The 12911-nt window shown below is 47.2% G+C and overlaps 2 protein-coding genes across 2 annotated transcripts in view; both read left to right on the top strand.

Moving 5' to 3' along the window:
- Nucleotides 1-894, top strand: part of LOC125944997 (putative uncharacterized protein DDB_G0294196) — a 2082-nt gene extending 1188 nt beyond the window's left edge. Inside the window, exon 2 of the mRNA XM_049666510.1 lies at nucleotides 8-894. Within this exon, the coding sequence (XP_049522467.1) occupies nucleotides 8-894 (887 nt within the window). The remainder of the gene's footprint in view (nucleotides 1-7) is intronic.
- Nucleotides 895-4958: 4064 nt separating this feature from the next.
- On the top strand, nucleotides 4959-10222 carry LOC125944747 (putative gamma-glutamylcyclotransferase CG2811). Its single transcript, XM_049665895.1, has 3 exons — nucleotides 4959-5170; nucleotides 6174-6428; nucleotides 9461-10222. Exons 2-3 carry the CDS (start codon nucleotides 6216-6218, stop codon nucleotides 9827-9829), a joined length of 582 nt encoding a protein of 193 aa, XP_049521852.1. The 5' UTR covers nucleotides 4959-5170; nucleotides 6174-6215; the 3' UTR covers nucleotides 9830-10222.
- Nucleotides 10223-12911: the final 2689 nt, after the last annotated feature.

Raw genomic sequence — 12911 nt, forward strand, 5'->3', positions numbered from 1 at the left:
CCATCAGAGGAGCCACCGCAGCAGAAGCTGGCACCGGAAGAACCACCGCAGCAAAAGCTGGCACCGGAGGAACCACCGCAGCAAAAGCTGGCACCGGAGGAACCACCGCAGCAGAAGCTGGCACCGGAGGAACCACCGCAGCAGAAGCTGGTACCGGAGGAACCACCGCTGCAGAAGCTGGTACCGGAGGAACCACCGCAGCAGAAGCTGGCATTGGAGCAACCACCACAGCAGAAGCTTGCACTGGAGCAACCACCGCAGCAGAAGCACAACCTTAACTACACCAATATTGACACACTTTTCGACGACGAGGGCCTCAATGCGCCGCCAGCAAAGCAGACCAACTCGGCAAACAAAGGACAGCCGCAGACGCTCAAGAGCGAAGCGGGCAATCCGGCCCGGAAAGATCCCTTACAGCTCGCCCAGACGCTGACCATGAATCGGCAGCGCTTGAAACTTGAAGCCCAACGCAGCCGCCAGCGGTTTGCCAACATGCTCTGCGGCGCGGCTGTCGTCTTAGTGATCGTCTCCTTGCTGGCCATAGTGGGTGCGTCCTTGTTCTCGAAGCACGCCGATAGAGATCTAATGACCACCCAGGAACCGGCCTACAATTTCAGCTCGGAGGACGAGGACAACGAGCCTCCCGATGGTGGTTACGCACGTGCGATGCGGGAAACGACCGATGGAGACTCCTTCAGAGACACGGTTCAGAACGACGCGACAACTACTGGCACCTTCGAAGACAGCGAGATCGTCCAGGTAGCGGAAGATCATATAGGTGTTTCAAAGGGCTCACAACAAGCGCTCCAAGCAGCCGAAACCGTCATAGCTGGAAGTTTGACCATTGATACCAGCACGGAGGTGGTATCCGGTAGAAATTCTACGTGGCAATAAACGATCGGGATTTACTTGAAGGCGATAATATCATATAATAAATTTCAGAAAACTGCAGTAACACTCTGAGCACAACGAGGAAGCTTTGTTGCAAAGGTGACGCGTGTGCGTGGTAAAGGATGTTTTTCGTCATGCAAGAAAATATAGAAATTCGGTGGCCTGAATTTCACGCGGAAAGTCTTCGCTTTACTTTAGAATGTTGCGCGAGTTTCGAGCAACTCTTATTTGTTCTGTGCTGTAGACAGTACATTACGCGCTTATCGTATTCATAATGAACTAGTTGCAGCTCCAGCAAAATGCCTGCTTCAACACGTAAGACGATACTGTGCTCAAAAATCATCAAAGAAATAAGCAGTAATGCCTTCAATATTGGCTTCTTATCACGCTGCACATTGTATGGCAACAGGCCACGAAAATTCTCTGTATACATAATGAACACAAGTGCCGACTAATCCGCCGTCAAAAATAATTATTTGTCAATAAGTGCGAAAATCACGGAGTTCCGGCACAAGAAGTAAAATGTAGCAAGACGTGGGAGCGGGCTAGTTGCTTCTGCATAACCAAAATAAACTTGAAGCGCAAAGAATCAACCAGTGACGGTATGGGCCAGAATGCCAAGCGTTGTCACTACTTTCTCCTTCATTCTTCAAGTTTATAAGTAAAGTATTCTCTGCATATCTTACCATTCATGTTAGTCAGTCACGTTATTCGTACATTCGTACCCTTCCATGCCAATTTTGGTATTTACCAAGTGAACGAGACGCGAGTTTTTGAAAGGTCGAGTTTCAGCGTTACGCCACCGCCGCCGACACTTGTGAGGCAATACAAGCTTCGCTTGATGGATGGATGGAGAACTTTATTTGGTCCTGCAACGCTATGGGGTGACCCATAGAATGACTAATCCCACGTCGGGACCGGAATACTGAGCTTCGAGGCCGCGTCGAAAAAGTGTTTGAATCCACCCAGTGTGGCATATCCCCCTCGTGGGTACGAGCCATGTTTTCAGGCAACAACAACAACAACAACAACAACAACAACAACAACAACAACAACAACAACAACAAATCGCGCCGGGGTGCTCCCTGCCAGCAGCCCTTGGTCGGGGTTGAAGCCCTCAGTCCACGACCCATGGCTCTAGTGGAAACGCTGGCTTCAGACCTTGGCCACTCCTGTTTTATCGCTGGTTACATATTTTTCTTGAAAGCCATCTGCGACGGGGACAGAGTCCGTCGTCCGCTGTGTTTTCATGGCTTAGTTCGCGTTCATGCTAGCGGTAGCACTAAGGTCCATTCGCTCGCTGATGCTGCCGCGTTTTATCACTCCAACGTTTTGAAGGCGAGTTTCCGTGGTTATTGAGTGATATGTGTTCAGGTTTGCTTGTGCATGCGTGGTACCATGCTTGTCAATTTAGTATGCCTATGTTTACAAGTTTATACTGCCGAGAAAACTACTATCCTTACTTCTTATAGCTGTCCAGTAATTCGCGATCGCAATCGATGGTTCGCCTTTCGGGCGATAGTGCGACTTGTTTTATTGCGGTAACTAACTATATATATTCTACTTATCTACTGGTGTAAAGCATTGGCAGCGGTTCAATTTACAACAAACAATCCTTTTTTTATGTTCCTTCGACAATAACACCTATGTAACAAAATTGCCGATGAACTCTCGTTGAAATCTCGCCGTCGCACCGGGGAGACGTTCCAATGGTGTGCAGTCGTGTCGGGGTGCATCGCGCTTGTGTTGCGCTTTAATGGCACGATCCTCGTCAGTGGTATTCGCCAGCCGGCGCTGGTCTCCTCGACGCTTTTGCCCACGTCAGCGCTCCAGGCGGGCGAGCGGTTCGTGGTGGAACTGGAAGTGGCAGCAGCGGCTGCGGCTTCACGTAGCTTTCGCGCCCGTTCACACTTCTGTGTGCGTTGGCGCTCCATCAATTCCCGTTCTTCTTCCCCCCAGAGAACGACACGTGTCCGTCCCTTAGAGAGTTCAAAGGGAAACTGCTGATAAGAGCGCGAGCGCGATCTCTACGTCACGAGACAAAGGGGTACATCGATTGGTGGGAGGGGGCACCGCGGAGTATCGCGTGCAAACGGCATCGGTGGTGGCGGGGCGACGGTGAGGACGAGGGCTGCCGCCAATTGTTGTTCTACGCGTTGTTTTCTCGGCGGACGTGATCCACCAGAACTTGGCCATAGACAGCTTCACTATAGAAAAAAATAGGGGCAGAATCACACTAGTGGTGCGAAGACTGGGCAAACAGCGAAGCTGGCGACCCCACCTAGGTTTATCTCAGATCGGCCAAGTTTTTGCGAGGTTATGCTTCGAGGCTCGGTCCCGTTTTGCGCAAGATCACCCCGGAATAATCGACAGCCCAAGGAGCAACGAACACTCGGTCATTAAAGTATCTCGACGCTTCTGAACGCTCAAACGCTCTTGCTCGGTCTCGCGGGCTCGTAACTCCGGATCTTCTGCGAATCGATGCTGCTTCAGCGACGTGACACTCGGATGGGACCGAATTTTGGCCGCCCCAACTTCACGACGATGGGCTTGGCACGGATACGTGATACCTCGGCAAAGCTAAGGCGAAGCGATGCGGCGCGCGCGATTACGTCACGGCTGACGCAGCTGGGGTGAGGTTCGGCGTGGTCGGCGCAGCTGGGGCGAAGCGTTGCTAGGCGACGCATGGTGACATCATCGCCAGGCGGAAGTTTAGGGGCGTACGCTCGACGGACCATTCTCGAGTTTAAGCAGCTTCGCTATAGTTCACAGGGATATGTGCCATTGAGCTTGGAGCCTTTCTGCACAAACTCCAGGATTGGCCGACATCTCTGGTCTATGCTACGTGGCGCAACGAAGAGCTTAAAGAGCTCCGCTGTATATAAAAAAAAGTTTCACGTGTTGTGGGACAAAATGTCACAAGATGTCACTACCGGCTTTGTGACTGGCTTCCACGTTTGCCGTAATCCAATACTTCCGTAAAGTGAAATACATGCATTGACAAGCTGACTTTCTAGTGGGCCTCTTCGATTTTCCACTTCTGGCTACCCGCGGGCTGCCAGAACCAGCTAAAGCACCTTCGCTTCTCTCGGCTTGATCCGCCCACCATGTGATGCGCTACCACGGCGCATTTGTTTTAAGCTTGTTTCACATTATGCGATTTTCATCGCATATTACCCTGCTTATCTTTCAGTGCATGCATTTCGCCTTGCACTATGCCAAGTTTTCTTCTGACTGATTTCATGCTGCGTCCATGTTTTACTGCTTCCTCAATCTTTTCGAAGTTATAATTTCGGGTATCCCTTACTTTCTTCTTGTTGATCAGTTTCGACAGTTCAGCAAATTGTACCTCATCTCTCGAGTTTGACACTTTCATGTTTTGCCGTATCTTTATTAGGTCCTTTGTTACTTGAGTGAGCTTACCTACTGGTTGCCTTGGTGCCTTAGCTCCCACTTCAATTGCTGCTTCTGAGATTAGCCTAGTTACTGTTTCATTCATTACCTCTACGTTGTCTTCATCTTCCTGTTCTAAAGCTGCATATTTGTTTGCGAGCACCAGCCTGAATTGGTCCGCTTTTACTCTCACTGCGTCTAGGTTGGCCTGTATCTTCTTGACTAATTTTATTCTTTCTCTCTTCAAATTGAGAGAAATCCTAGACCTGACTAAACTATGGTCACTGCACTTTACCCTACCTAACACTTCTACACCTTGCACTATGCTGGGATCGGCAGAGAGTATGAAATCCATTTCATTCCTTGTTTCTCCATTAGGGCTTTTCCAGGTCCACTTCCTGTTGCTGCGCTTCCTGAAAAAGGTATTCATTATTCGGAGCCTATTCCTTTCCGCGAATTCTTATATTTACATAAACATAAATAAAACCGAGCAAGTAGCCGGCCTATGTTTACCTACGTGTATGCATGGCTCATAGTGCGTAAGCCGTGCAGTTGTGCTGCATTTTCTGCCGCTGAGATCACCGCACTGTTGTCAGTGATTAGGTTTTGACGTGACAACGGACGGAATGTACAGGTGGTTGCTCGGGTTTCATTTCGTCCCGCGCACGTTTGCCGAGAGCAGGAACTGTCCGTTCAACCGAGCGAAATATTTGCAAGCCGGTTCTGTGTTTTGGCATACCGATTTATTATTTAGCCTGAGTAAAACTAGTGTCGAGTTAAGCCAAGTGAAAGACCAGTGCAGAGCCATTGCGGCGCTTTCATCGTCACTGGGGCAAGTAGAAAACGTCATTCTGAAAATTTTCACACTCTGCAATTTGCCTTCCTTGTGAGTTTCTTTTTGCCCATCTTCTTTTTTTTTTACTTTCTGTATCTGCTAGAATTTTTTAAAGTAATTTTTCAGTGCTATATAATGTGGAGCAACAATTGGTCGCACATTCCCTAAATGACAAATTTACGTTTATGAGGAATCCGCTGAATAATCCAATCCCCTTCTCTCATTGCCGATATTGAAATACCCGAATCCTTGCAATATGACATAAAGGGACAGTCGAAGGAACAACTGTTCTTAAAGGGAAGAATAGCGGAGAATTGATGGGTTAGTCATATATACCTTGCCGGGTTCTGTAATTAGCACTGAATATCTTTCTCGTAGCAGCAGCGTCCATAAACACTATAATATGTTGCTGCGCGAGTTGGTTTATGTCTAAGAGGTGCATATTGGTGCGATGAGGAAACAAAAGGTCAAGAAAGAAACTGGGATGGAACAGAGCGGGCCCTATGCTCCTTCTTATTTCCTCATCCTTAAGCTTTTAGTCTCTGAGATACGTCTGGCTTGAGCGAGTGCCTTTGATTCCGTAGTGCTGTCCGTGCACGTCTCTCTCTCTATCTCTCCTTCAATTCTATTCCCCTTTGTCTTCCCCGAGCGATGGGTAGCGAACCGGAAACTTTACTGGTTAACCTCCCTGCCTTTTTTTTTATCCCTCACTGTCCTTGTCTCCGTGGCACTCTAATATTCACACTTACTCATTAAACAAATAACCGTAAGCAGTGAAACTTCCTTTTGAGCCCAGGTTATCGAGAGTTGGGAACATGACTGACTATGCAGACCAGTTATTTCACGCATTCCGCAAAAACCATTACCGTAAAGTATTTGACAGCCACTGTAGGCGTCTTAGCCGTCGTGAAGAGCACAGCTTGTGTTTTTTTAAAACTGATATTTTCATTTCGCTTCGCCCATTTATTCGCTTCATTTACATCCTGCTTCATTCATATCCGTCTCAAAATATGCCCCAAGCTATAACAAAGCGTCAATGGCTTATATGGTACAGGCTCCACAGACAAGTGAAACCAAAGAAAGGTCGTGCGTCAACATGGAAGCCGCCGGAGTGGCGTCAGAGATGCGGCACTATCTGTTTGTCTATGGAACTCTGAAGAGTGGCGAGGTGAACCACAACATCTTGTGTGACACCAACAACGGTCGCTCTACGCTAGTTGGCCAGGCGAGGACGCTCAAGAAATGGCCGCTAGTTCTCGTATCCTCGTTTGAGCTACCTTGTCTGCTGCCTTGCGATGGTGTGGGCCACGTAAGTGCTTACAAAAACCTATTGCATTATATACAGGGTGTTTCAGCGAACACTTTCAAAAATTCTTCAAGGTTGCCTTTGGCAGATAGCACAATTCTAGTTCATGAGCTGGTCTACTCGAAGAGGCGGACATTACTTGCACAAGAAATTGAAATGAATAATCGAATAATTAATAAGAATTCACTAATTCAGTTTTCAACTAATTGCCTGATGGCCCATATTGTAATCTACAAATTGTAGCCGTGGAGTTCGGAAGACGGATTCATTTGGAACGAATTCTCGGGATGACACCAGTTTCGGGATATTAATTCTCGCTCTTTGCGGAGAAATGCATCGGCGTTCATTTAATTTTGTGCTTCAATGCTTACACCGACTTTTTGTTAAGAAACTAACTGGAACGCCAATGCATTTCTTTGCAAAGTTCGGGAAATAATATCTCGAAAGCGGTGTCATACCGGGAATTTGTTCCAAATGAATCCGTCTTCCGAACTCCGCCGCTGCAATTTGTAGATTACAATATGGGCCATCAGGTAATTAGTTAAAAACCTAATTACTGAATTTTTATTATACTCAATTATGCATTTCAATTTTTTTGCACAAGTAATGTCCGCCGCTTGTAGTAGACCAGCTGATGAACTAGAATTGGGCTATCTGCCACAGGCAACCTTAAATAAATTTTGAACGTGTTCGCTGAAAAACCCTGTATATCCCTTCGATGAAGGCCGGACCACTGGCCGAAACGTCAGTAAAATAATAGTATTTTTGTTGTTGTTAAACGTGTGAGCACTTCTTTCATAAGAATTTCACCAGGTTCAGCGTAAACTCCTAAGTGACGATATATACATGCGGTCACAACATAAGAAGCCAAACACAATTCCACAATTACCTTCGTGTCGTTGTTTGTTGACTTCTTATGTTCTGACTAATGAAAATCGGGCCCCTTGGTTTCATTTGCTCTCGTTCACACACACACACACATACACACACAGGTTTATATATATATATATATATATATATATATATATAGGGCGTTTTGTTAGCTGTACCAAATATTTAACATTAGAACAATATATATCTTGTTCACGTTATCTTTACCATTCGAGTGCACCAATTGGCGGCCTCTAGCTACACAGTAATTTCCGCACGTAGGTGCGTAATTAGCAAAGGTACGCAAATTATCTTTCTAATTATCAACAATAGGTGGCTACAGCAACTGAGTACTTTGGGGGTCGTCCTCGACACTACCTATCCCAACGATCAAATTTTCAATAGCGTAGTTCATGTGAGAGCTAAGCGACCAATTAGTTCCTCCTGGCAGGCTCCTTGAAACCGAAACTGGCCGCAAAAAGAGCGTCGTTGTCGTCGATGTCGCCGCCCCCCTACCTTTCGTCACGTCTATGTCACCGCTGGTCCGGCCCGCGAGCAGCTTGCGTTATCTCCTTGCTATCTGCGGCGTTCGCCGTCCACGCTACAGACTGATATGACACCGTGCCTGTAGTATCTAAAAGCCCAAGGAGCGGGGTTCGCGCTACAGCACAACGTGGCGCCCGACGAAATGACGAAGTAAATTTGGCGGCCCGCCGGCATTGAAGCGTTAGGCCAACGCCGCAAACAGCAAGGAGATAACTCAAGCTGCTCTTTGGGCTGGACCAGCGGTGACGTCGGAGACGTGACGAAAGGCTGGGGCGCGGCGACATCGACGGCACAGACGCTCTTTTTGCGGATAGTTTCTGTTTCAAGCATCCTGCCAAGGGGAACTAAGTGTTCGCGTAGGATAGAAAGATAATGCTCGAAAGAGCAGGCACGCCCTTGACGCGCCCGAGAAAGGCGCAGCAACGGCTGACGGCAAGTGTGCAGATAGACAGCGGGTCGGTGACGGTATTGCTAAATTGCGATAATACGTTGATACCAATACACGGCACTGGCGCGTTTCTTTTTTAACACGAAAGTGTTTTATGCCGGGGTCCACCAAGACTTCACTGACGTATTTCCGTCACGGCAATACGTCATACGGAAATACGGAATGACGTTCTTACAATGTACACGAACATAATACAAAGAAAGAAACCAGAAGAAAAAGTTCCACAAACATGCAAAATTTGGAAATCGAACCCACGACCTCTCGGTCCGCGACGATAGATCGCCGAGCGTTTAACCCATTGCGCCACAAACGCATTTGCAGAGAGCTACACAGACGCGCCTTATATATCTAACACTCCTCCGTGTACCCGCGCTCTTGCTCGGGGCGGTGCCGCCGCCTACGAGCAGAAAAGAGAAGTACTGCATTATGACACTAACGCGCACCGACAGTGAACGCTTCGGTGGTCTCAGCACTACGACGCCTCGATGCCAGCATTCGAAGGGACGCTGGCATCAAGAAGCACTACCAACGCCACCTAGGTGGCGTTCACCGTACTCAGCACAGCGGAGCGTGGCCTCCGCAATTAGCTCTGAAAATGTTTCTGAAGTTGATCGCGGAGGCTGCAATTACGACGCGCTGTACGCGCTGATTTGACTCGGTGACGATTCAGTTACGTGCTTTGTCTTGCGCGTTGTATTAGTGTGTCAGTTACGTGCTTCGTCTTTCGCGTTGTGCTAGCGTGTGCAGCGTAGTGCAGCTTCCATATGCACGACGGTTGCTCATGGTCATCGACGTTGGTAGTCGTGATGGAGGAGACGTGCCACCAGGCGTCAGCGTGGGTGCATCAACGCCTAAGGGCGCTTTAGCCACAAAACACCAATAGACATTATATATCAATGTGCAATAAACATTACACTACTTCTGTGAAGACACGTTTCACTTTCGTGTCCTATACCGATTCCTATATAAGAGGGATCAACCACATTTTTTGACATTTCTTTTTGCCTGCTGTTATTGCACGTTCCTTGCTATCTACGTTCGCTGACTGTCATCGAGCAAACTCGGGTAAAACTCGTGCGAACGAGAAACTCGGCGCATCCTGCACAGCACCCCTGTTCTCGTGTTTTCCTGTATTCGGTTCTGCTTTGTCACCATCCTATTATATGTGCAGGAGGTGTGCGGTGAGGTGTACCAAGTGGATGACCGGATGTTGGCCGTCCTCGACCGCCTCGAGTCGCATCCCGACATCTACGTTAGGTCGCTGGAAGACGTCGGGTTGCTTTCGCAGGCCGGCGGCGAGCTCAAAGCGTGGATCTACTTCGTGCGCAAATTTGAGCGAGAACTGCTGTCGCTTCCTTACGTGGTTAACTACACCGGAAAACCAGGAATCGAGTGGCCAGACTATATCGGCGACAATGAGCAAACAGGACGCTTCCTAGACGCCACATACACATCGTCACAAACGGGGACGGCAACTAAGGCTAGCTCTCACAATAGCTTTAAACGTTCTGGAGAAAACCTATACCAACGCCTTTCTTAGGAGTAGGAGGAAGATGTTTGCTGCAGGAGGATCAAGCCTTGTCCATCTGGTATGGGTGCCAGGGCACGTGGGGCTCACTTTAAACGAATCTGCAGACACACTAGCAGCGGCATCTCTTAACGGCCCGGTACTGAGGTTCCTAAGACCTTCGGCATACGTCACTTCTGCGAGATTTAAAAAAGATTTCTGTCCAAGAAGAACATGCCAAATCATGTGTACTCAATAACACCGATTTTCAGCACCTTAGGTTTCCTCGGCACAGCAGATGGTGTTCAACAAGAAAATTTGAAGTGTCGTTTACTACAATGCGTTGCCGAATACCAAGGCTTAATTTCCATTCCCATAGGTCTGGTTTGGCGCCTTAATTCCCCTCAATGCTTTTATTGCAATGAACCCGAAACTATGGATCATTTCTTTATAGAGTGTCGTAGGTTCACCATGCATAGAAAACGACTTCTAGAATAAACGACCTCCGCCAACTTGGATTGCGCATTACGCTACCTATCATTCTATCTCTGGGGGTGTCGGCACTAGGACACTGTAATAGGAACGTATGTGATGCCATATTTAATTTTGTAATGGAAACAAGGAGACTGCCATGCTAATTTTTTTCACAAGACAACAAAAACTTTTGCTTCAAATTTTAAGATGCTATAGCATGAAAATTAATATTAACGATTAGAATTCATTATCTCATTCTTAAGTAAGAAAATCCAATTTATTATCCTTCATTTTTCTTCCTACTGCCGCCCGATTCATGGCCAATCCCCCGTAGTGGGTTGTGCTATTTCTATAGGCACCAAACCAAACCAAACCAAACCAAACTAAAGCTGAATCGCCGGTATCGAGCAGGTATCGACGCAGCAGCAGCGCGCTTGCCCGAGAGTGTGCTTGCCCGAGATCACCTAGCCCTGACCCAGTCTACTTCCAGGTTTGCTGTCAAGTAGCCGGCGGTTATTCTCTTACATTAATTTTTTATTTCACTTTTTTAAATGAAAGTCGTGGTTCATTTTGAGTTGATGTCTGTCTCATCTCCAGGCAAGAGGTCCTCCCTCTGGTCTGCTTCCATTCCTACTCAGGATATACCGGGGAAGCTGTTTCTTAAAAGCGGGACCAGCAACGTTCCTGTGGCTTTGGTACCCACGAATGGGGGGATGATCCGTATGAAGAATCTGAAAGCCATTCAAACAGAACTTTGGGTGGTCTCCACTCACTTCCAGCAAATCACAGAGGTTCGACAGTTTGGACGAGGGGGGATCCTCTGCTCGTTGCCGGACCAGGCTTGTGTGCAAGATCTGCTAAAATGCACTAATTTCGCTTCGCACCCGGTGAGCTGTTTCATCCCACCTCACTGAGCTTGCTGCAAAGGCCTAGTCCGCGGTGTAGATGTAAGTCTAAGTCCAGCCGAAATCTTAGACATTTTTTCTCCGGTAGGGGTTGTATCTGTCTTCCGATGCAGAAGGGTAGTCGACAACACGAAAGTCCCTATTGAAACAGTTATCGCAACGTTTGCAGGGACAGCTCGCCCATCAGAGATTAAGGCCTGGCCATTGATTTACAGGGTTGAATCCCTAGCTCCACGAGCACTACAGTGCCTCAAGTGTTGGCGTTTCGGACATAGCACTAACGGTTGCTGATCAACCACTCGATGCCGTAAATGTGGGGATGAGCATGGTGACAACAATTGCAGATCTGCAAGATGAATCATGCTGTTTGTGCAATGGAAATCATGCCGCTGACGATTATATCTGCCCCGCAAGATCAAAGGAGTTCCAAGTGGTTGAAATAATAGAAAGGAGACGTGGCTCACGTCGTGAAGCTCTTGCTGAAATTCAGAGCAGAACACAGGGATATGCTGGAGTTACAGCCCGCCACTCACTCAGTATGGACCCATCTTTTTCCCAGACGATCACAAACGTAATAGAGAAAGCTGTTGAAGAAGCAATAGAAAAGCTTCTAGTAAATCTGACAGACTCATTGGTGCAAGTACTGTCTACGCAATTCTCAGAGATATCTCAGGTTATAACAAAATGTAGTGTCCATAATCAGATCTCCACTCTTTCTCAGTCTCCTAAATCACAATTGCCGAAATCGCTCCCCTCCGCGAGCACAAATTTTGCGCGAGCTTCAAGATCACAACAATTTGATCAAGAAGTTCACTGGGAATCAGAGTCGCTAGGCAATCAGGATGTAGACATGGACCCTCGGACTCATAAACGCGCCAGATATCCTAATAACAAACGGCCTAATTCTCCTACTAACTCAAAAACAAAAAAGTGTGCCAAAAATTCCCTTAACAGGACATACTTTCTGAAGGAGAGCATTTTGGAGCAAGCAGTGGCTGCTGCTCAGCTTTCGTCAACATAGGGTGCCTTACGGTACTCCACTGGAATTGCCGGTCAATATTTTCTGCTACTACTGATATATTATATCTAATTTCCCAACATACTCCCGATATTATACTGTTGCAAGAGACTTGGTTGACAACTGGTCAAGATTTTCATTTAAGAAACTACCGTTGCTTTCGATTGGAAAGGCCTTCCCGAGGTGGAGGGTTGGCTTCGTTCATTTCATCTAAAATTTGTCATAGAGCAAAAATTTTACATCGGACTACGTCTCCTGAATGCGAAATTTTAGTATTAGAGATAACACTTCCGGGCTAAGCACCGCTATCTGTAGTTAATACCTGCTTCCCTGCTGGGATACAAGATGTCGGTACACTTGAGATCACCTTGGCCTCAAAAAGAACACGTTGTTCACGGGTGATTTCAATTCACGTCATGTGGCATGGGGCTTCCGCACTGATGCACCCTGGAAACGTTTATGGGATTGGGCTTCTTCGAACAATTTTACTTGCTTAAATACTAAAGTTGCAGCTTTTTGTTCGGTGTCAGTCGTGCTCTGTATTAGACGTATCATTTGCTAGCTCAAGTTTATCATCCTCATCTCGGGCTGTCGTTGATGACGCCACAACTAGTGATCACCGTCCTATACTGATGGATACTGTCTGCCCCTTAATTTCTTTAGATAATGAAGTATATGTATTTTTGGACTATTCAAAATTTAAGAAAACGTTACAGTC

The sequence above is a fragment of the Dermacentor silvarum genome, chromosome 4, assembly GCF_013339745.2.
Source record: "Dermacentor silvarum isolate Dsil-2018 chromosome 4, BIME_Dsil_1.4, whole genome shotgun sequence".
Classification (NCBI taxonomy): domain Eukaryota; kingdom Metazoa; phylum Arthropoda; class Arachnida; order Ixodida; family Ixodidae; genus Dermacentor; species Dermacentor silvarum.